This window comes from Crinia signifera, chromosome 9 (genome assembly GCF_055691185.1).
Source record: "Crinia signifera chromosome 9, ASM5569118v1, whole genome shotgun sequence".
Lineage (NCBI taxonomy): Eukaryota > Metazoa > Chordata > Amphibia > Anura > Myobatrachidae > Crinia > Crinia signifera.
The window spans coordinates 48,503,485-48,528,809 of record NC_139225.1 but is presented as its reverse complement, the minus strand read 5'-3'; the positions used below and the strand labels follow the sequence as shown (position 1 = coordinate 48,528,809).

At 44.8% G+C, this 25,325-nt stretch overlaps 1 protein-coding gene across 1 annotated transcript; it reads left to right on the top strand.

Annotated features, from left to right (window-relative positions):
* Positions 1 to 5: 5 nt before the first annotated feature.
* Positions 6 to 23,630, top strand: LOC146035530 (magnesium transporter NIPA2-like). Its single transcript, XM_083159035.1, has 8 exons — positions 6 to 224; positions 773 to 867; positions 5,015 to 5,161; positions 6,120 to 6,176; positions 17,850 to 17,940; positions 18,635 to 18,795; positions 21,917 to 22,181; positions 22,262 to 23,630. Exons 2-8 carry the CDS (start codon positions 855 to 857, stop codon positions 22,620 to 22,622), a joined length of 1,095 nt encoding a protein of 364 aa, XP_083015161.1. The 5' UTR covers positions 6 to 224; positions 773 to 854; the 3' UTR covers positions 22,623 to 23,630.
* Positions 23,631 to 25,325: the final 1,695 nt, after the last annotated feature.

The window sequence follows — 25,325 nt, the reverse complement described above, 5'->3', positions numbered from 1 at the left end:
GGAAGTGCTCCAATGCCAACCACCCCACCCCAGGTAATGCAGAGCAGGAAGTGAAATTTGCCAACCAGCACCTTCGCCTCCAGTTTTTTTTTATTTGGCACAACATTACTGTACAATGCTGAGTTTTTGTTACCCTTTTGCTGCTGCCTGAAGACACCCAGGGTGGTGAGAAAAGCAATGTGGTACACACGTGTTGGGATACCACTGGCTGGAAAGGTTCACAGGTAAGCTTGTTTTCATACACCCGTACTGAGTGACCTGGTATTGCTGCAGAAATCTGGGTATGGGTGAAAACCGGACCAGGACAAAACCCCCGGACCAGACATCAAACTCTGCATTTTGGAGCTTGTAGCGTCCGGTCCGGGGGATGTCCTGTCCGGGGGTGTCCTGTCTGGGGGTTCTGCCTGTGACACCTGTCACCAGGTTGAGGAGGAGCGGTAGAATAAAGTCTCCCTGTATGGTCCGGGCATGTAGCAAAAACCGGACGGTCCGGACCACAGGGGGAGGCTGTAATCTCCCCTACCCCATGTCCCTGATGATAGCTATCACAGGGACTCCCCCGGACAAGATACCCCCCCGAACAGGACACCCCCCGGACCGGACCCTATAAGCTCCGGACTGCAGATTTTGATGTCCTGTCCGGCGGTCCGGAGTCTAGTCCGGTCCGGTTTTTACATAGTCCCCAGATATCTTTGTTCTGTTTTCTCTATGATGCAATTATGGGTGATGATTATTTATATTTCTGATCTGTATTATACTGTTTTCTTTGCAGATGTGAACTGCTATAAGAATGTTCTGTTCATAGCCACATCAGTGATCAACGTAAAAGTTTGCTGATATTCCTAGACGTTCTAATGGAGTCTTCTGGTAATCTGCCATATATATATATTGGAAGCGCAGAAAACTTGAGCTAGTATTAAGTCAAAGTGATGACATAATGATTCTAACATTTTTGTTTACATTTGTAATTTTTTTCACATACTGACACTAACAAGAGTTAGGCCAGTGGCGTAACTATAGAGGATGCAGGAGATGCAGTTGCTATGGGGCCCAGTGGCTTGGGGGGCCCAAGGCAATCCCCTGCACCCTCTATAGTTGTAAGTCTGGCATGTTACTTACTAGGTAAAGGACGGAGGTGAACCTGCTTCATGTTCATGTGCAGACAAAGGAACTTACAACGGCACCGGCTGTGCATGGCTACGGCTGATGGACTGTTCAAGCACATCAATGCGCATCTGTCAACCGTGCACTGCGGCGCTGCTGCTAGTTTCCAGAATCTGTACATGAAGCGGCTAAAGCATCCGTCCACCGTCTCTCTGTCCCCTCTCCCAGTAAGCAGTCGCACACTCATTAACGCTATTAGCAGGCACCTGTCAGTGGCGGAAGAGGCAGCGTCGAATCATTGTCAGGGATGCCCAAAACATTTTGAGGTTAATAAAATACACCTAAAGTAGACTCTGGGGCGCCATCTGCCATTTCTTGGTATACACAGTATCTACTGTATCTGATGGAGGCACTGCAGCAGATGTCATACCTTCCCCGGAAGAGTGCCTGGTTAATGGTAACATCACGGAATGTTTCCCCGTACGATGGGGGGCCGTTTAAATTTTTTGCTATGGGGCCCACATAGTTCTAGTTACGCCCCTAGTTACGCCCCTGTTTTAGGCTATCTGAAACGTTTTATTCAGGATTATTTAGGATTATTCAACCTGTTTACAGGAGTAATCATTTTACAAGCTTGCATAAAACGGTAACATCACATGCATAAAGCAGTAACAATTCATGGTGCTGGTTGACCAATATGGAACACTTTCTATGAATACATTGTTTCCTTTAAATAATGAGTAGCTATAAACTGGAATTTTAACCCTTTGCAGTCCAATTTTTTTTTTTTTTTTAAATATAAAAAAAAAAATGGTCTACATCAGTGGTTCCCAACCTTTTTTGTCTCCTGTACCCCTTGATTAGGCTTTTCATTTAGGAGTACCCCCTTGTGAAATTTTCAGGGGCGTGGCTTAACAGGGGCAAGTCATATTGGCAATGACGAGAAAAAAAAAATTGCAACCACTTGACCACAATATAAGCTCAGCCCATTCTGCGGACAGCATATAAAATAACAGAACCTTGTCAAATCTCTATTACTGAAGCAACAGACATTCCAACGGATCACGTTAGCCTTCCAATAGTGCCAGATACACATATGCCCCCAAAAGTGCCAGATACACATATGTTTCAATGGTGCCAGGTATGCCCGCACAGTGCCAGAAACGGGAATGCCACCACGGTGCCAGGTATGACCCCATGGTACTGGGTATGTGCCCACAGTGCCAACAATGCCCCTACAGTGCCAGCAACAAGTATACCCCCATAGTGCCAGCAACAAGTATGCCCCACAGTGCCAGCATTGCCCCACAGTGCCAGTAACAAGTATGCCCCACAGTGCCAGCAATGCCCCACAGTGCCAGCAACAAGTATGCCCCACAGTGCCAGCAATGCCCCACAGTGCCAGCAATGCCCCACAGTGCCAGCAACAAGTATGCCCCACAGTGCCAGCAATGCCCCACAGTGCCAGCAATGCCCCACAGTGCCAGCAACAAGTATACCCCCATAGTGCCAGCAACAAGTTTGCCCCACAGTGCCAGCATTGCCCCACAGTACCAGTAACAAGTATGCCCCACAGTGCCAGCAATGCCCCACAGTGCCAGCAACAAGTATGCCCCACAGTGCCAGCAATGCCCCACAGTGCCAGCAACAAGTATGCCCCACAGTGCCAGCAATGCCCCACAGTGCCAGCAACAAGTATGCCCCACAGTGCCAGCAATGCCCCACAGTGCCAGCAACAAGTATGCCAGCAACAAGTATGCCCCACAGTGCCAGCAATGCCCCACAGTGCCAGCAACAAGTATGCCCCACAGTGCCAGCAATGCCCCACAGTGCCAGTAACAAGTATGCCCCACAGTGCCAACAATGCCCCACAGTGCCAACAATGCCCCACAGTGCCAGTAACAAGTATGCCCCACAGTGCCAGCAATGCCCCACAGTGCCAGTAACAAGTATGCCCCACAGTGCCAACAATGCCCCACAGTGCCAGCAATGCCCCACAGTGCCAGTAACAAGTATGCCCCACAGTGCCAACAATGCCCCACAGTGCCAGCAATGCCCCACAGTGCCAGCAACAAGTATGCCCCACAGTGCCAGCAATGCCCCACAGTGCCAGCAACAAGTATGCCCCACAGTGCCAGCAACAAGTATGCCCCACAGTGCCAGCAATGCCCCACAGTGCCAGCAATGCCCCACAGTGCCAGCAATGCCCCCATAGTATTTCCCAGCAGCAGCACACTCACCATTGACGCTGCTGCTGGGGAGAAGACAGTCCAGTGTCCCCCTGCCATGTAGCTGCCGCGCTTCTCTCAGGGAAGGAGAGTACAGCACACTGCGTATCTCTCCTTCCCTTCAGTGTGACTGGGCTACCCGTCAATCAAAGTTCGCGGGCCGGCTCCTGATTGGCTGCCGGCCTGCAAGCTCTGATTGATTGGCGGACGGGCGGCCAGTCACAGGGAAGCACACTGAGGGGTAGGAGAGATGCGCAATGCACTCTCCTCCCCTCCAGCGACCTGTCTGGCTGCCGCCATTACAGGCCGGGCCGCGGCGTACCCCCCAGCGTGTGGACGCGTACCCCCAGGGGTACGCGTACCACAGGTTGGGAACCGCTGGTCTACATTGAATGCTGAACACTGTTAATGTTCTTATTTTGAAGTGGCTCACCATTGGATCTGCTATTGCGCTAGGGCTGTTGAGCCAGTCTAGATGTTGGTCCTGAAAGGGTTACTGTTAGCTCCTTTTTCATCCATGTTTTATTATTAATCTAATCTATAGCCAATAAGAGTATCTGATCATTTACGAGGGCCACTGGCAGAGTGCTTTTGAGCCATCTAAAAAAATATAAGGATGTCTCACTTCTTTTAATAGACAAGTTTTTCTTCAAAAGACTGAAGTGATTACACGTAAACTCTTCAGCTATAAATGTTTATACAGATATCATTCCCAGTCACAACATGGAATTGATGGTATTTGCAACTATAGCAGAAAATTTGCCCGACAGTCTTAATCATGGACATTTCGACATCAATTTGACTGTCTTTATTCACTGTGCTGACTGTCGGAAGCGTTTGGTTCGGTTGGTTTAAAATGTGCACGGATTCGACAACCCAGCAGACATTTTCGACCATGCAGATTTCACCTTTTAGAAAGTTGAATCTGTTGGGCTTCAATGGGGTCGGAAATGGCCACATTGAATACTCCCCCCCCCCCTAACTCGGTGACTCTTGATTCCTTATAGTATAGTGGGCCTGGTTCAGCTTTGTTAGCAAAACAAAAAAATCAAATGGACAAAACCATATTTTACTGCAGGGGGTACAGATGTAACATATACAGAGAGCTTTATATTTGTGTGGGGTGTGTTTAAACTAAAATCTACATTGAAATGTAAAGTAAAGCTGTCTAATGTTGGCCATACACTAGTGCGATTTGGCCCTTTTTAACACAATTCTGACAGATTGGAATGACAAATCAGGTGAAAAGTGGCCAAATCGCATGTGTTTGACATTAGATCTGATCTGATGTGCAGTTCAGTAAGCATTGGATCAGAGTTGGAGATCGGACCAGTTTGCATGACTGACCTCCGACTTGAACAGCCTCCTGGCAGCTTGGGTGGGATTGAATGCAATATATCGCATGCAGAAAGGACCAGGGCGGCTCAAGGGGGATCGGCTGTGACTTCTCCCCTCGGGGAAGTTGAAGTAATGTATGGGTGTCTTAACATCTGTGAGCTATATGCAAATTTAGGCAGTATTTACCCTGCAGAAAAACAATATAAATTGCTCCCCTTGTATGGCAACATGGTTTGTTCCAGACACACAATTACTTTTTTTTTTTATCTGGTCCATTGTGCAGAAAATGAAATATATATATTTTTTCTGTTTCACAACAATATATTTTAATTGTCCTTTTATAGTGATGCTCGTGAAAATTCAAGAAACGCACTACAGGTTTTATGTTGGTCTGGTACTGGCTCTTTCTTCCAGCATCTTCATTGGGGGAAGTTTCATTCTTAAGAAAAAAGGCCTGCTTAAATTATGTGGCCATGGACAGCTCAGAGCAGGTGAGAACCCCATCTATTGCACTCATATTCTCAGTTCATTTGGAGTGTACAAATAAAACAAAATACTTTATTGTGTAAGGGACATTGTTAAAGAATTTTAACAACAAACATTACACTAAAACTATATATATTATATATGTGTATATAAGTGGACTTCTATATAGTGACCCCGTTTGGTGGTTTCATAGAGGGCACCGGAGACTGTTTTCACCCTTTGATACGTGAGTGCCGATTGGACTTGCATCTATCTATATATATATATATATATATATATAATGACTTAGGAAGATTTATTTTTCTATGCAATTATTTTATTTCCTGTTTTACGACATCAAAGTAAAAGGTTCATTAGGCAACACATTTTTGATGTGTTTGAACTTGCTAATTTCACACTTTATTTCCATTGGATCTGTTTTAGAAGTAATCATCCAGGCATTGTACTCTGTGGTCACGTAAGCTAAGCTATGGTGTAGTGTAGTGGTTTGGACATTCAGTAATATTTTTATATGTTTTTGATACCTGTCTTTCTTTCCCTACTGTCCAGCCTTACTGCACTCTAGCAAGACATTATGTAGTGTGTAATCATGCAGATCTCTGGCATGTTGGGGAGTTTATGTAATGTATTCACATTTTAATACCCTGTAAAAAGTGAAGAGGCTCAAGTGTTGTCTTCAAATGAACCCAAAGAAACTTAAAAAAAAAAATAAAGTGATTAAAGTAATTAGTGTGTTTTCCAAAAAGTGTTAATTTTTTTCTTATTGAGCACTACAGAACAAGTGCCGTTTAACAATTTTCTATCAGTGATTGCTTTCTTTTAACAGTACTTTCTACATTCAGAGCTATAGAGTACAGAAATGTTCTTTCATACATTGAGTCGGAAGAACCGTATGATATAGAAGTGTTTTTTTTGTTTTGCTTTCTTGAAAAAGCCCTGAATTTGTATCCCTATATCATGCAGGTCAAGGAGGTCATGCGTACCTGAAAGAGTGGCTTTGGTGGGCTGGTTTGTTATCCAGTAAGTATACTTTTGTCAATTTGACTGTCAATTTGTCAATTTATCAGTTCTTCTTTCATTTCCTGCTATCACAGTGATTGATGAACATTACCTGAAAAGTTCAACATATGGTTGTTTTACTGATGCAGCCTCAATATTTATTCTTTTTCTGAACAATACTTGAATAATAAATTACCAAAATCTTTCAGCTTTATACATTTTAGGGTTATTGGGTGTTGCCAGACAATAAGGTGCACCTAGGAAGACATTTGCAGGACAGCTGCTCTGAATGAAACTGGGTTGACAACCATAGGAGGTGTCTAAGGAGGAAAAAGATTAGCAATTGGATTGGAACTTGTTAGGCGGCCGAACTGTAGCTGGATAAGTGATTGAATTAGAACTGGATTAGCAACTGGACTGAAAACTGGCGCGCTATGGAGAAACAGACTAGTAGAATCCGGATTGTATGGGATTTGGGTGGGTTAAAACCATGCAACGACAGCTCTCACCAATTTCTACATTTACCTCTCCTGACAATGCTGTTTTTCACCTGTACCAGATTTTTTAAACAGCCCTTGATGAAGTGGCTCCAGCTTCCCATTAAACGCCACGCAGGCTTAGCTGCTGCCCATGGCACTCCAAATGAACAAAACTATTATGAAATCAGTCATGGAAAGTAGAACGCCAGTTGCGTAAATCTTGGAATCTGAGAGCTTTCCTCACATATAAGACTACCACTCCTACCGCAATGCTTTAGACACTGCCAAACAAACATACTTCCAATCTCTCTTCTCATGCCACCAACCATAAATGACTTTTTAACACATTAAAGTCTCTTCTATAACTTCCCCCACCAGCTACCATCAGTGCACAACAACTTGCCTTCTACTTTTAAGGACAAGATTAATAAAATCCGAGATGAAATGGTATGCTTTTCCACCGCCACTAACCTTCTCAATTCCCCACCTGAACCCTCTGGCACTTTCTTTTCATTTGAGCCCACAAATGAAAAGGAAGTATCCACACTCTTCTTACCCTCCTATTGCACTACATCTCCCCTTGATCCTACACCTGCACTATACAGTCATTAAAACTCTATAGCCTGGGGGGCGTGGCTTGGCGAGCAACCTGAGCAGCCACGTTTTAGCAGTGCTCCTGCTATACCAGCCCTTCTACCCTCGTTCTACCCGCTCCATACCTCACCCTAACCCACCTCTTACCTATTACTCAGTCCCCCTTGTGCCCTACCGGCTTCCGACCCCTGCCGCGGAGCCGGGGAGTGCTTCTAAGCGCTCCCGCGGGTTGCGGCCTAGCCGGAAGTCCGGAGCCGGGGTCTCAAGTAGCTCCAGGAGGCGACGCTGCGGACGGCGAGGTGCCCGGAATCCGCGTCACCCGCCGAGAAGAAGAGGACCTGGGGTATCTCAGCGGCGGCGACCCCCCCCCACATGCTTGCTGCCCTACCAGAGCCTCTGACAGCCGCTCGCCGCCGACCGCGTTCAGCATAAGCTGCCGGGACCGGAGCTTCTCTCGGAGGAGACAGGAGGCGGTGAGTGACATCTGCCGCAGCCGGGAGAGGACGCCAGCCGGATCCCAGTCTGCTGGTGAGTCCTCCCTCGGGGACGGACCACACAATAGCACCCCCCAAACACTAAAAAAAAAAAAAGAAAAAAAATATATATATATATCAAATAAAAATAAAATAAAAAAAAGGCCTCGCTGCTCTGCCGGCGCCATCTTGAGGTGGGCTGCTGCTACTGCGGGGCTCAGCAAGCTTATAAAGCAGCCCTGCACTGCACTGCACCCTGCAGCCAAGCCCTGGAGCCCTGCACTCCACAAGTTCCCTCATAGCAGCCTTATCTGTGACCCTCCCCCCAGCTGGTGCCCCCCTGGCTCTGACCTTCTGGGGCAGGGGGCAGATATAACCCACCAAACTCATCCATTACTGCCCAACTCACGAGCCCACTGTGCTGCAGCTGCCTGCTATCTGCACCAAGCACAACAGTCTATATACCACCCTCAGAGGGGACAGTCTCCCGCAAGCCACAGATCTGTGAAAGCACACCACGGGATTCCACAAGTGAGGAAACACACTGACGACACCCCCAGGAGCCTAAGAATAAAAATGTGAAAACCTCATTCCCATAGCTGCCACTCACGTCAGTTGTAAAGAGGGTTGCATAAATGCCATAACCAACCTATACCCAGCCCCCCCGGTACCTGAGTCTGTGCACCTTCAGTCTTCCTGGTAGGTGCTCCTATACGTAACTATGCCGTCTAAGAGACCCAAGGACGCAGTGCCGTCCAAGATCTCTCTCCCCACCAGGAAATCTTCACACCCCTCCCCAGCCGCCACTAGCCCCCTGAAACAACTTCCCCTCCCCCTGGAGAACCAAGCGGAATCTCCCTCTCCCATCGGGATGGCAGGGGTGGACACTGAGTCAGACGCGCCAGTGACGGTGAAGTCCCTGTGCCAAGTCTTCTCTGCATTCCAAGCCGAGATGTCCCGAGACCTAAAATCGGCCATCCGCGAAGTCAAGACAGAGCTGGTAGCTATAGGAGACAGAACTGATCAACTAGAACGCAAAATGGAGGAGCTGGTTGCCTCACATAATGATCTGATATCCTCCTATGACCGCCAACAACAAGACATATCCCAGTTTCAATCTAAGCTGGCGGATTTGGAGGACAGGTCTAGACGCAACAATATCAAAATTAGAGGCATCCCTGACTCGGTGGCTAACTCGGAGCTGGAAGACTACGCTACCACTTTGTTCTGTAAACTGCTGCCTACAGCGGACCCCAAAGAATTCCTGATTGACCGCATACACCGCCTTCCTAGACCAAGAACAGTCTCCGCAGACCTGCCTAAAGACACCCTCCTGCGGGTCCATTTCTTCACGGTCAAGGAACGCATTCTCAGAGCTGCTCGAGAATCAAAAAACTCAGGCACTTTAGGCGGCCTGCAAATCTTTCAGGACTTCTCTCCGGCAACCATCGCCAATAGAAGAGCTTTTACTCCTATCACAGCTGCCCTCAGATCCCATGACATCAGGTACCGCTGGGGATTCCCGGTCAAACTAATCATATACTATGAAGACACCACATATTCCGTATCTACCCTGGACGCAGGAGTGAAACTCCTGATGGACTGGGACATATCGGTCACAAAACCTCCAGAGCCAAGACGCCCACGTGCCCTACAACAAGAATGGACAGCGACCTGATGACCATTACTCTGCCTCTCGTCAAAGCCAATTTTGGCTGCAGATTTCCGATGCCCATGTTCCTGCTTTCCCTTCCGCCGGGTTGGGAACCAAATGCTAAGTATAATACTTGTTATATACCTCTATATGCAGGACTCCTGGCATCCGGCCTACCCGGTTAGCAATTGTTGTTTTGCTGAATATTCTTTGTTTTCTCTTAGTTCTAATTTCCTGTACCCAGTTGTGTTATAGGTCTAGAATGCTGTGTTTTTTTAGTTACTAGACTTACCCCATAATAGGATAGTTTTTGTGAGCTTATTAGTGAGTGGCAGCTTACGTTCTGCGAACCTCGCCACCCCCCAACCTCTCTCACACTACTGCATGACCCCTTTCTCCCCTGCAGTAGTCATGTGGGTCCAATATACCGGACCCTTTTGTTTTTCCTCTCCCTATGCTTACCCTTCTCCCCCCGCACCTCCCTCCCCCTCATGTATCACCTCCCCCTCCGACCCTCCCCCTAAGGTGACGGCAGAAGTTGCAGCAGCAACTCTAAGGTATAATGCATCTATAGGGTTGAGACCCAAATCTTCCTTGCACCCCCTATTAACTCCACAATGCCTAAATTTCTTTCCTTAAATGTTAAGGGGTTAAACTCCCCTAATAAAAGAAGACTAGCTCTCTCCTACTTCCACAAGCAGAAAGCTGATGTGGTTGCTGTCCAGGAGACCCACTTTAACTCCACTAACCCCCCGCAGTTCAAAGATGTGAACTACCCGATAGGTTATTATGCAAGTGGCCCGTTTAAACGTAACGGAGTTGCCATTCTGTTCAATAAGCATACCTCCTTTGTCCTACAATCCCAAACCCCTGACAAAAATGGTAGATATCTGATACTGACAGGTCTGTTAGAGGACAAACCCACTACTATTGTATGCCTCTATGCACCAAACACCAACCAAATCTCATTCTTACGCAAACTATTTCTCCTCATCCGGAAAACATATAGAGGCTCCTTGATAGTCCTAGGCGATTTCAATCTAGCCCTAGACCCCAAACTAGACAAGTCCCAACAATCAACATCCCGCTCCTCCCAGGTGTCTGGCCCTTCCCTAGCCTTCCGCAATCTCCTCTTAGAGTTCGACTTATACGACATCTGGAGGACTAAAAACCCGACTGGTCGCGACTACACCTTCCACTCCTTGGTACATAACTCCTATTCCAGAATAGACTACATCCTCTGCGATAAGTGGTCTCTACAGTGCACCACAGATGTTGATATTCTCCCGATCACATGGTCTGACCATGCTCCCGTCACATGGAAGTGGTGCCCCAACCAGTCAACAATCCCCCCGAGACCTTGGCGTCTCTTCCCCCACCTGTTAAAAGACCCTACAGCTAAAGCAACAATTTTAAATTCCATTAACTCTTATCTCTCTAATAACTCCCCACAGGAAACGTCTATCACCACTCATTGGTGTGCCCTTAAGGCAGTTACGAGAGGAGCAGCTATACAGGCTGGCGCCTTCCTCAAACGCAGTTCTATTAAGGCCCAACAAGATCTAGAGACCAAGCTATCAAAGCTAGAGACCCAAAATAAAACAACCCCATCTAGAACCTTGAAATTAGAGATATCAAGCATCCGTAACCAACTTCAAAGACTCCTCTTAGCCCGCACACAATTAGCCCTGAACAGAATGCGCCACAAATTCTATCTGTCTAGTAATAGATCAGGCAGAATGCTTGCCCGTAAACTACGAGCCCAACAAGCCAAAAATAGAATCAAACATATCATTTCCCCTACTAAAGAAAAACTTTTAAATCCCAAGGACATCGCTAACCAGTTTGCTAAGTACTACTCCCAGCTCTACAACCTTTCCTCCGATACCTCCACCCCACAACCCACCAACATTACAATATCTTCCTTCTTAGACAAAATTCAGCTCCCATCCTTAAAGCCGGAACAACTAGAAGCCCTCAATGCCCCATGGTCCGCTTCGGAGATCCAATCAGCCATCAGATCCCTCCCCCGCAATAAGGCACCAGGCCCAGACGGTTTCACAACTGACTTCTATATCACATTCAAAGACCCACTAACCCCACTTTTAACAAACCTCTTTAACGAACTATCCTCCCTAGGCTCTTCCCCAACAGAACTACTAGAAGCCCGTATAGTGACCATCCCCAAACCGGGGAAAGACCCGGCTTTCTGCCAGAATTATCGCCCTATAGCTCTCTTAAACTGTGATATTAAACTATTTGCCAAACTAATGGCCCTCCGTATCAACCAATACCTTCCGTTGCTGGTGCACCCGGACCAGACGGGTTTTGTTCCGGGAAGACAGGCCTCCGACAATACAAGGAGGGTATTCAATCTGATCGACTCCCTCACTAGCGAGCAAGATCTTCTTCTCCTATCCCTTGATGCTGAAAAAGCTTTCGATAGGCTGAATTGGAAATATATGCGAGAAGTGCTCACACGCTTTGGCTTCAGGGACCGAATTCTCAACTCGATCCTGACGCTCTATAGTTCTCCCACGGCCCGGGTGTTCAGCAACGGCTTCACATCCGATTCCTTTAGTATCACAAATGGCACTAGACAGGGGTGCCCTCTATCTCCCTTGATCTTTGCGCTCTCAATAGAACCCCTAGCCATCACTATACGCAACGACTACAACTTCCCCGGTTTGCAGATAGGCCCTCAATGTCATAAGTTAAGTCTTTTTGCCGATGATGTTCTGCTTTTTGTGACCAATCCGGTGAAAACACTCCCATACCTCCACATGATCTTAGATTCCTATAGCGCAGCGTCATATTACAAGCTAAATACTACCAAGACAGATGCCCTTCCGATCAATCTCTCAAGATACCTACCCCATTTAAAATCACTCTACAAATACAATTGGCAAACAGAAGCGATAAAATATTTGGGCATTCACATCCCCTCGAATACACCCAATGTCTTTAATGTCAACCTCACCCCCCTCCTCGCTACGCTGTCCACCCTAACTAAATCCTGGGTGTCTTACGATATCTCCTGGATGGGACGTATGGCTGCTTTTAAAATGACATTACTTCCTAAACTAATGTACTTGTTTCGCACCATACCATACACAATCCCTAAAAAATTCCTACGACTTGGCACGACCATTTTGTCAAAATACGTGTGGTCAACCAAGCCCCCAGCAATAGCCCGCTCCAAAATGTCCCTACCTAGGGCGTTTGGTGGCCTGGACCTCCCCGATCTGGTTAGCTACCATACAGCGTGCCTCATGGCCCCTCTTAAAAATTACTCTGACACTGTTTCTGCCACAGGTTGGGTGTCCATCGAACAAGCCAAGACCCCTCACATCCCCCTTGCAGATTTAATTAGAATTCCAAAACAAGCTAGACCCAGTCATCTACCATTACTCCCATCCACCAAAGCATCTTTACAAGCCTGGGACAGAATACTAGCCACTCTATCTGGCTCGGCAAACGCCATACCCTCCATTTCCATTACAACAGTAGCAAAATTAATCCCAAACCTCAATTTAAACACATGGAAGACTCTTGGCATCACCACCCTAGGAGACTTGTTAGAATCCCACTCTTTGCTACCATTCCCCACCCTACAACGCCAATACTCTATTCCCCCCTCTGAATACTTCCATTACCTACAATTAGCACACTGGTGGAAGGCCCACTTCCCTTCCTATACCCCCCCAGATGCTACATATCAGACACTCCTGTCCAGACCTTTCATGATAGGAACTAAAGGTGACATCTCCTTTTGGTACAGAACTTTGGTAACCCCCACTACCTTCTCCAAAGCGTCCCCTCACGAGAAATGGGAATCAGACCTAGGCGTAACTTTCTCTCCTCTGCAATGGCGCCAAATCTTTCACACCTCTTATGCAATGTCCCGTTGCTTAAATCATACAGAAATGCACATCAAACTAATTAATAGATTATACCTGACCCCTGATCGCCTGCACACCTTCTGGCCATCCTGTTCTAACCAGTGCTGGAGGCTATGCGGATGTATAGGCAACATTTACCACATTTTCTGGACCTGCCCCGCAATCCACCAGTATTGGTCTGAGGTCTTTGGCTTGATCTCTACTGTGTTGAAAGTGGCTATAACCCCGGACCCATCCCTCGCCCTGTTCCATGTCTACCCGCAGACTGTCCCCCCTAGGGATAGGTATGTCTTAGGTCATATCCTTATTGCTGCCCGAGCCAACCTAGCCCAGCACTGGAAACAACCCTCTCCGCCACCCCTACTTCAAGTGGTTATGAAGACGAATCACCACTTCCTCATGGAAACTAACTTCGCCCCATATGTCTCCTCGCCCTCTTCCCCCCATTTGCGTTGGCTTCCTTGGCACATGTACATAACTGAAGGCGAGGGTGCTAAACATTCCCCCCCCTCCCCCCCGGCAGATCCATGTCAGTCTAACCTAAATTAAATCCCAGAGAGTTCAGAATAACCTAAGTTACTTGGTTAATTTTACCTCACCCGTTAAATATCCCCATCAAAGGTAGTGTGATATAACCCGAGGTCTGATGCTATATAGATAGCGGCTTTCTTTTCGCCTGATATTGAGGCTAGTGGATAATAATGTCTGTTTGTTCTCCCTGTTTCTTTATTATTCATGCTATACATATACTATTCGCTCTGCGTAGCGAAACACATTGTATAATGAACGTGCTTGTCACCCGATATCCCTTCCCCCCCCCCCCTTAAGTGTCAGTGTCCCCTTTTTTCATTTCTGTTCCCCATATTAAAAACATGTTACAATAAAAATTTTATTGATGGAAAAAAAAAAAAAAACTCTATAGCCTGTGCTTATCCCAACCTTAACTAAAATCTGCAATCTCTCTCTTGCTACTGGTACTTTTCCTTCTTTATTTATACATGCAGTTATTACTCCCATTCTTAAAAAAAACAATTCTGACCCTAACTCTCTCTCTAACTACCATCCTATCTCTTTTAGCTTCCATGCCTCTCCAAGCTACTCGAGAGACTTGTCTACTCTTGCCTTACACACTTTCTTAAGTCTCACACCCTATTAGACCCACACTGCTTAGTCTAAAGCAAAATAGTCACTACTCATTCTTCTAGATCTTTCTGCTGCTTTTGACACTGTTGATCACACTCTTCTCATGCAAATACCTAGGTCTCAATAATACAGCCATTTCCTGGTTCTCATCTTACCTATCTGATTGCCCTTTCAGTGTTCGCTTCTCTGATTCCGCCTCCTCTTCAGTACCTCTGTCAGTCGGAGTGCTGCAAGGCTCAGTTTTAGGTCCTCTGCTTTTCTCAATGTGTACCTCATCTCTTGGCAAACTAATCAGCCCTTTCGGATTTCAGTATCGATACTAAAATCTATCAACCCCCGAGTTGTCACCAGTGGTTTTGGGCCGAGTCTCTGAATGCCTCTCTGCCATCTCATCTTTGATGTCTTCTTGCCACCTCAAACTCAACATTTCAAAAACGGAATTAATTCTATTCCCACCAGCCTAGAGCAGTTATCATTTTGATATCTCTATAACTGTCGACAACTGGAAAATCTACCCTACCCCAAAAGCTCGCTGCCTAGGGGTCATCTTTGACTCTGAACTGGCCTTTGTTCCCCACATTCAATATGTCTCCAAATCATGTTGCATGCATCTAAAAAATATATACAAAATCAACCCTATCTCACACAAGACACTGCTAAATCTTTAATCCATGTACTCATTATATCCCACATTAATTATTGCAATAGTCTCCTTACTGGTCTTCCCAAGAACAGACTTTCCCCACTGCAATCCATTTTGAATAGGCTGATATTCCTAGCTAGATGCTCATCATCTGCTGATCCCCTCTGCCACTCCCTCCATTGGTGGCCTGTATTTTACTGTATTCAATAAAAAAAATACTTCTACTTACAAATAAAGCTATTAACCATACTACTCCATTGTATATCTCTTTACTTATCTCTAAATATCTCTCAACTCGACCTCTCCGCTCTGTCCAAGATCTGCATTTCTCTTCTGCATGGATCCCTAGCTCCCATTCACTATTACAGGACTTTCATCATGTTGCCTCCACCCTATGGAATGCTCTTCCACGCACAATAAGACTGTCTACAAGCCTCCAAAGTTTCAAGCGTTCCCTGAAAACTCCCATCTTCAGGCAAGCCTATCATATTTAAGCACCACTCACATAACCCTCTGAGGCACATGTATTATATAGCTTCCCTTCTGGACTTGCAACTAGGTGGGACTGCTGTGCTATTACTGGTGCCTGTCCTTGTGTTTCCCTCCTATGTCCCTATAGATTGTAAGCTTGCAGCAGGCCCCGCCTACCTCCATGTCTGTCTGTTACCCAATTTACTCTATCACTGTCTACAATTGTAAAGCACAACAGAATCTGCTGAGCTATATAAGAAACTAAATAAATAAATACATAGATGCAATATTCCAGAATTATAATGCAGTGGCATTAGTCCCAAGTTGTCTGGCATTGGTTTGAGGAGCATACTATAGAGTCCTGATGAAATTTGTTGACACCATGTTTGCCCATCATGAACCCAATTGAGTGTTTATGGGACATGGCGGAAAGGTTAATTCACACCCTAGATCCCATAAAAAATTTATTTACAGAGCTGCATGGCGCAAGGACATCCCAGGCAAAAGCCTCTTTAATTGCTGTACTATCGATGGGCAGTATAACAATACCTGTGCTATTAATAAACTTTGGAGTAAATTTACTTAGATTAGTGTTGTATTGAAGATGGAATGTTGCCCTTAGCAACCAATAACATTCTATTATCTTCTATAAGGTAATAAATAAGTAGAATCTGATTAGTAGCTATGGGCAATATCCTATCTTCAATATAACTCCCATATTATAAAAAAAAATGCCAATGAGACATAAAGGGGTTACTTTTTCTATCTGTATTATTGAAATACATGAAGCAAGGGCAAAATAGCTATTTTTCTATTACGAGATTGCGAATATGACTAATTTGTGGGGCTCGTATTGCTTCAGATGCCTCCATTTAAATCCACAAGCAGATTTTAGAACCTTCATCTGGGGAGAGAACATGTTCTTGAGTAAAATGATAGAAGCCAACTGGATGTTACGGACAACTTCACTTTTATTTCAGCTTGATACATTGATGTCAATGTTGTAACCTGAATTTCTCACTGAATAAATGTAAATCAGGGGTACATGCAGACCAGTTGGGGGTACTTGAAAATAATATTGTCAATGGCGGAAGAAGAGGAAAAACCTCTTGTTGCCGTAGAGCTGAACCATGTCACTTCCGGTTCCTTCTGCAGCGTCTCCTTGTGCTTTTTGTCTGACCAGCAATCCACTGAGAGCCATCTTACCTGCCCTGAAACATCAGCTTTCATCTGGCCTGTACTGACATGGGTGGAAGAAGGAATCCCACAAGTGTTAGTGGAATCCCGAAGACAGTAAACAGCCAGCAGCCAGACACAGAGGGACCCTGTTCCTTTACAAGCACTACTCCCTCGCTACGCCTTAATATAATATGAATATGGATACGCATACCACTCTCTTCCCTTCCACTCAAAAGTACTGTGGATATTCTAAATTAAGAGGAGTGGGTACTCATAAATTAAAAGCCTTATCAAGGGGTAAGGGAGAGAAATAAAGTTGGGAACCGCTGATGTACCTGTAAATGATAAAAAAAACATGTTAGTTTTGCATAAACTTTGTTGGCCGTAACTTTATTCTAATGGTTTGTACACACGGGCACGATATGGCTTCCGATGTTGCAGATATAGTGCACATCGGAAGCCATATCGAATGCCGATTGTGTACTTTTTAGGGCTAACGAGCCCGATGCGCTGCCGATGCGTGCTCCCGCGTGAGCGCAGATCGGCAGCGACAGTGAGGGCAGGCAAGAATATATAGTGCAGATCTGCACTATATAGTCTTTGTGCCTTTACTCACATAGCTCCGGCGGCCGCTTCTCCTGGGGCTGCAGGGCTGAAGCGCAGTGACCCGGTCCCGGAAGTCCGCCGTATAGAGGAGGGCAGGGGTGTGGCCTCTGATATATGCATGGGGGGCGGCGGGGGGAAGCTGTTGCTGTGTCGCAGCACCCTGCCATCTGTGCCCCTACTCGGCACCTGGTGACAGGTATTGGTACTGTCCTCTCCTCTCCTTCATGCCGTGCGATGCGAGTCCGGATGCGATCAGATCGCATCAGGACTCGCATCGCACGGCATGTCGACCGTGTGTACACACCATTACTTGTATGGATGTTTGGTAAATCACTTTGGTATGCTTTCAGGTGGAGAAATGTAAATTAATTGTGTTCCATATCTGGAAAGTACCTGCCCCTCTGTATTTCTGTACTCCTTTCTCTTTTTTGTGTAAATACTGGCTGTGGGTGCAATGCCTCTTAATCTGGAAGGATGTTCTTAGGTAGAAAGGAAATCTGCTGTGCCCTGCCCCTGCTTATATTAATTAGCGCCATTTTCTGTTTTGTAGTGGGACTTGGTGAAGCTGCCAACTTTACTGCATACATCTTTGCCCCAGCAACATTGGTGACTCCACTTGGAGGACTGAGTGTGTTGGTGAGGTAAGCCGGTTTGAGCATGTTGAGTATGAAGATGACGACTTTTATGTATGCCATACTCCCTAGTCATGATTAATTAGATTATTTTAAGGTTTATTGACTGAGGGACACAATGGTGTTTTTTGCAGTTGGACGATGTTTGCAGATTTGCACCTGTGCAGCTCTGGTACTGCAATGTTGCTCTCAATTCCCTAAAAGCTTGAGCATTATTGCAATGCTTCTGGTGTTTTGGGGCTTTGAGGGGCAACGTTACAGAATATGGCTGTCTGGCTTCAACAGCATGATTTCACCAGACATCCTGAGGGCTATTCAGATGTCTGATGATTCACACTGAGGGATCTGATGCTGCATCTTTGGATGCAGTATTGGATCACAGAATCCAGTAGTGGGCATCTTTTACTCAAGACGCCTCATGCAACTTTTGTATGTTTTTGCACCGCTGCTGCGTGCAAAGATGCTGCAGAGGTGCAATCAGAATGAGCACATTTTTGGACAGGTAACAATGGTGAGCAATATATCTCCCGCGTGTGTACGGGGCTTAAGAACACTAGCCGTGACAGATTGCTCCGCACACAATGCTGGTAGATCACTGTGTGCTGAGCGATCTATGCTTAACTAGATCTCTCTGCACACTGCTGCTGCGGCCCCGTTTGTACAGGGCATAACTCCCTGTATTTTGTCCTTTTATTTTCTTTAGTGCTGTTCTGTCCTCTTATTTCCTAAATGAGAGGCTAACCCTCCCTGGCAAGGCAGGTTGTGTATTAAGTTTCTTTGGTTCCACGGTGATGGTTCTTCACGCCCCACAAGAGGAGGACATATCTACGCTAGGAGATATGGAACAAGTACTCAAAAAGCCAGGTAGGATTTTCTTAATTCTATATTATGACCAGTGCTATTTTTCAGCAGGAACTCAGTTCCTGAACCTCTAATTAAATATGACATCAGGAACTAAAAATGTACTTTCCATAAGATAAGTTGTATTTTAAAGTCCAACTGTGAGTGCCTTTGTTTCTAAATATAATATGTACATCAATCTCTCCCTCCCTCCCTCTCTCTAATAAATATATACCGTATATACTCGAGTATAAGTCGACCCGAATATAAGCCGAGGCATCTAATTTTACAACAAAAAACTGGGAAAACGTATTGAGTCACGTGGGACCCTCACTCGAGTATAAGCCGAGAGGGGGCTTTTTCAGCATAAAAAATGTTCTGAAAAAGTAGGCTTATACTCTAGTATATATAATTTTTTTATTTTTTTTATTTAAATGATCCACCCCCAGACCTGAAGTTCCTGGATCTATTTTTCCAGAAAAATAGTACTAACTATGACACTTATAAATATTTTGCTATTCACAGAAACATTGGCAGAATTGTAAATCTATTTAAACTTAAGTTAATCTTATGTTTAACCTATTTAATCATTTCAGAACATATCAGTGCATATCATACCTTGAAAACCTAATTCATTTGTACAATTCATCAAAATAAAGATTTAGTAGATGTATAAATATACTCGTAGAGAATATAATCCGAATAGTGCGTCTCATGCACAATAAAGGACGCATTTGCCAGTGCTCCATGGTACATACTGGCAAATGCCTCCATTTCAAACCCCCACTATCCACGCCAGCCCGAAGCCTGGCGAGTGTATGCGGTACTTGTCCTCCCGACCTGTTCATACCCCCACTATCCACGTCAGCGTGGAGTTGATTTTATAAAGTGTGGCGAACCCCGCAGATTACTTGACGTGTATTCCGCGGGGCTCACTGTGCTCGCCACACTTTATAAAACCAACTCCACTCCGACGTGGATAGTGGGGGTATGATCAGGTCGGGACCGTGCGTACCGCGTCCCCTTGCCACACTTCGGGCTGGCATGGATAGTGGGGGTGTTTCAGGAACACATTCACACCTGTCATGTCAGGCAGGTTAAAATGGTCAATGGTTCCCTCACCATGTAATAAGTGCTGACTGACTACGCTAACTGCGTAACGCTGACTGACTATGCTAACTACGTAAGCTCCGGCTGGCCACGAACAGGCGGGAACACAGCGCTGATACTGACAGGGACGCTACTCTAACTACGTAACTGCCGCCGTGAAACTACACAAGTACCGTTGTTTCTTATATACAATAAATTACTGTTTTAAAAGGGTAATCATCTATATAACATGTTGAGCTCTGCATAGTTAATTCAATTTTATTTCCATTTTTACTTACAGAATATGCAAATTTGAGAGATCCATATTCAGGGTGTTTTAACCCCTTCCCGACATTTGACGTATATATACGTCATGGCCGGGATGTACTTCCCAACACATGACGTATATATACGTCATGACTTAAAAGTGCCACCGCGTCTACAGACGCGGTGACAGAGGGACAATGTCTGCTGTCCCTGACAGCAGACATCCTCCCTCATTGCCCAGGGGGGGCAGGGTTGCCCCCCGTCTTGGGCGATCGCTGCGATTGGCTGTCCAAAAGTGAACAGCCAAAACCAGCGTTAAACTGCGTGTAGTGTAAAATTTAGACGCTGCTGCCCCCTAGTGTCCAAAAAAATTAAAGGAGGTTAAAATAATGATTTTTTAATAAAGTATAGATATGGTCTTTGTTAGTTATTAACTATTTTGAGTGGTATGATTATTTGTCTCACAAGCAGAAAATGTAACATTTTGCAAATAGCAAAATGTTCCATTTTTTTACGACATTTTGGTATTTTTCACAAAAAAAAAAAATTGTATCGACCAAAATTTACCACTAATTTAAAGTACAATGTGTCACGGGAAAACAATCTCAAAATCACTGGGATAAGTAAAAGCAAAAAAAAGTTATCCCCACTTAAGTGATACATGTCAGATTTGAAAAAAAGGCCTCTGTCAGGAAGGCAAAAACATGCTGCGGCGGGAAGGGGTTAAAATTTGGTGGTCTATGTACTAAGCCTTGTATGGAAATAAAGTAGTAGCCAATTTTTAAACACCACCTGTGACAGCAGTTAGGAGCTGATTGGCTCCTTCCCTGGCTTTGTAAATAGACCCCATAGTGATACAGTCACTATGGATTACACACTGCTAAATGTTGGGATGGAGATGGGTTAGGGAGAATGCTGCTTCACTATATAGTGGCTAATGATATTGGGCAAGGGAGATGTTATGGGGCAGTAATCAGAGTTGTCTATCTTTTATTTTAAATCAGTTGTATTTGATAGCTCTCATTGTGTATACTGTATATTATTTACAATAAGTGTTAAAGCTTGTTCATCAGGCTTTTAGAACTAATATACAATGTATTCAGAGCCTTATTTAAAGAGCTTCTGGTACGAGGCCTCTGCTGCATAAATCTGAAATATGTTTTTTTTTGCTAAATACTAAATAGAATGATGTTCTGCGAATTGGGTTGGCATCAACACTAATTAATTGGGTAACCTACACATAAAGGTGAGAAGAAATGCAAGGTGCAGCCACAGACTGAGTCAGCAGCAACTTCAATCTATCGGATCGGACCCATCAGCAGCACATCGATGTGTTGGTCCAATCCATAGGTCTTTGCCAGTGGTGAAGCACCGTTTGCACACCCTATGTGCAGTGGTGGGGTCCAGGCTGCATTGAGCGCCTGGAGTGACCATGCAGCGGTGGAGTGAGCAGTGACTGGGAAGCCCTGAGCTGCAGGTGCCGTGCCACCAGCTGTGATTAGCTGAGAGAGCACTCTCAGCCAATAAATGGCCGTCCTGCCTTCTGAAATTAAAAAACAATTGTGCTGCACTTCCCAGACACTGCCCGCCCTGCTGGTCAGCACAGCCTGGCACTGCAGCTCCCTGGGAGTTTACATGGGATAATTAAGTATTTAATTGTACAAAAATATATAATTTTATACTTAAATTCAGTTTTGATGGCCAGTTTGATTACACTTTTATTAAATTCACTCATTTAGATTGATGCAACTTGACAAAATTGTTGACATTGTTTTGTATCATTCCCCAGGCTTTGTGGCATATGCTACCTGCGTGGTCCTTTTATCACTCATACTAGCAACGTTGGCTGCTCCTCGGTGGGGTCACACAAATGTGCTTGTATATGTGATGATTTGCTCGCTAGTAGGCTCACTCTCTGTGGCGTGTGTGAAGGGTCTGGGTATTGCAATCACGGGCCTGTTCTCAGGAATACCAGTGTACAAGGATCCCCTTGGATGGCTCCTTCTCCTTTGCTTATGCATCTGCATATCAGTACAGATCCACTATCTCAACAGGTGATTATCTTACTTTTTACATCTTGCTAAATATATCTTGTATATCCATTTTTACAGTTTTTTTTCTCCCCACCCTACAGAGCGTTGGATATATTTACTGCGTCCTTGGTGACTCCAATTTACTACGTCCTGTTCACCTCATCAGTACTGGCATGCTCTGCTATTCTGTTTGAAGAATGGAGCCACCTCAATGGAGGAAGTGTGGTGGGGGCAGTCAGTGGTTTTACCACTATTGTTCTAGGGGTATTTTTGCTACATGCTTATCGAGATTTTCCCCTACCTCTTGCACTGCTTCCCACCTATTTAAGTAAGGGAGCTAAAAAAAAAATTTCTGTCGATGAAGGTCACTCTATTCTAGAGGGGGTGAGATGGAGAAGTGCTGCTCCCATTCCAGAAAATGATTTTCATAAGGAAGAACCAATCTTATGGAGAGCTTCTTAATGGATACTCCAAGGGTCCTCAAACTATTTTGCTCTGGGACCCCATCAGACAATAATTACAGGGCCCCAGCAAGTTTCTGCAGAAAGTCATCACATATGTGGTCAGCAGACAGCACATGCATGGCAGCATTGTGGAGGCGCAAAATAACAGACAATTCAACAGATTTTTCAGACTCCTTGAATCACTGACTGAGATTAGAAAAGTCATCAGCCTGATGGTCAGCAACATGGAGTCACGACCACATGCTGAGAAGGTCAGGACCCACTTTGAGAACCGCTGGGATACTCAAATGCTAATACAATATTATCAGAAGCACACACACCAAATGCCAATTGCCATACTAACATTTTTGTGATGGATTGAGATTTTGTTATTACTATTGAATTTTTTTTATATTGACAGACAATGGGATCCTTTTCTTTTATATGTAACAGTCCTAATAAGGGCCTGGATAGATTAGTGATAAACCAAAGAGGATCTTCGTTATGATGTGGTCAAATCCATAACCAACTGCTAATTACATTTATGTGAACAGCTTAGCCATGAACCCAATCTTACATGGTAATCATAGCCATTAACTCACATTGGCCCAGATGCACCAAGCTTCAAAAAGTGATAAAGCCAATCAGCTCCTAACGCTCCTTTTTCAAACCAAACCTGTGTCATGGCTGTTAGGAGCTGATTGGCTGGTACTTTATCTCTCTGCTTTATTACTTTTTGAAGCTTGGTGTATTGTGTTCGATTTGCAAGTGAGCACTTCTTATACAACATGATCTAGTCAACTTGTCTGAATGAGCTTTTACAATGTCATGGAATTATTTTGTAAAAAATGATCAGTAATAAATAACGTTTATGTCTAGTGCACCCAAAATGCCTGTCTCATCTGGTCCCTTCATGAATAGAATGAAAATCCTTGGATCCAAAGACCCAAAATGTTTGCCTCACCTGTGCATTATGCTCATGTTTTCTATAATCTGCTAAATCTAAAATCCAGTATTAAGTTAAGTTTCTTTATTTGGTACTTGTGCATTATCACGGCGCCCACTAAGCAAATTGCTTAGCGGGCAATTCTGCGTAAGAAAATCTCATCGCATGCGGTTTTTGCGTGTGATGCGATCTGATTTTCCTATGTAACTTATTCACTGCTCTTTTTTGACCCACCGGGCGGTGCCATCGCATCGCAAAATTGCATGCGGGGTACGATGCAATTTACTTTACTATACACTTATGAGATGCAATGAGATTTAGGCACCCCCCACCCCAAAGCGTGGCAAGCCCGCGAAGGGCGGCGGAACATGTCCTCTTGACCTTTTCATACCCCCACTATTCATGTCGGCGTGAAGTTGATGTTATATAGTGTGGCGAGCGGACGCGGATTGCGTTACATGTATTCCGCGGGGCTCGCCACACTATATAAAGTATCTCCACACCAACATGGATAGTGGGGGTTTGAAATGGTAGGGAGGACGCCTTCCGCTGCCACACTAGGGGGTGGCGTGGATAGTGTGTGTGGGGGGGTGACTAAATCTCATTGCATGTCATAATTGTATAGTAAAGTAAATTGCATCGCACCCTATAAAATAGCATGCGATTGAGGTGCGATGTGATCACACCGGCCAGGGGTAAAAAAGAACAGTGAATAAATGACATAGGAAAATGCGATGCGATTTGTCTACGGTGCCGTGATAATATACTAGTACCCTTTATTTTTTGCACATGTGAAGCTCCTTAAGTCATACTAGAAAAAAAAACTAAAGCAATCAATATAGTTACCCATGACTATGAACTAGCAGCTCATTGAATTTCCTATTTCTGTGTTCATAGCATTGATTTTGTATAGTACAAGGGATCCAGTGAAATCAGGCCAAATCACATATTTGACATCCGCATCGAACTGATATGTGGTGCCGGGGGCATCAAGTCAGCAGTAGGATGTGCTGCACATACGATTTATGTCAGGCTTTTTAGCACCCATGATGTATCGCATCAGATTTCCTCTGAACTACAATTTATTGCATGTAAAAACTCCCAAAAAGTGTCAGATCGTATATGCTGACTCCCGGGTAGTGGCATGGGAAGTTCAAGCCAAATTGGGTCCAACTTGTGGCTCAGACAAGTCGGACAAGTGTATGGGGTCCTTAACTGTTGGAAGGATTTTGTGCACTGGTTTTAGTTTAGTTTTCTTGCGGAGACTATTGTAATAAAATAGAAGTTGCAGATACAGCACAAAAGTACCTTAATATTGTATCGGCTCCAAAATGGTGAAGATTGGACACATACAGCACCTACACTTTAGCTAACATTTAGCTTAAAAGATTTTACGCAGTAAAGTGGCAAATATAATAAAGAACGTGTTCCTCTGTCACCTCACTCATGATTAAGCCATAAATGAGGCTATTAACCCTGTGAGCGATCATCAAAATATCCACCCAAAATGCCAGCATCGCTCACAGCGTCTTTTCTTTTAGTATAAATAAATACATCCAAGTCAAGTACTTGAAGTTTAGTTAAATATTGCATGAAAAAAAAGAACAGTCGCTGTGGGAGATGCTGGCATTTAATAGATATTTTGAGGATCACTCTCAGCAACATTGGCCCTCAAAGGGTTAATAAACAGGTTTGCTTGGCAATTTTCACACCAATTTTGACAATGTCCCTTGGCACTCAATGGGTGAAATGCAAGTAATTGTGGCCATTTACGCT

Coding starts and splice junctions, on each gene's coding strand:
- LOC146035530 (XM_083159035.1), top strand. Junction 5,162..6,119: donor CCATGGACAGCTCAGAGCAG/GTGAGAACCCCA, acceptor TATATCATGCAG/GTCAAGGAGGTCATGCGTAC. Junction 18,796..21,916: donor ACAAGTACTCAAAAAGCCAG/GTAGGATTTTCT, acceptor ATCATTCCCCAG/GCTTTGTGGCATATGCTACC.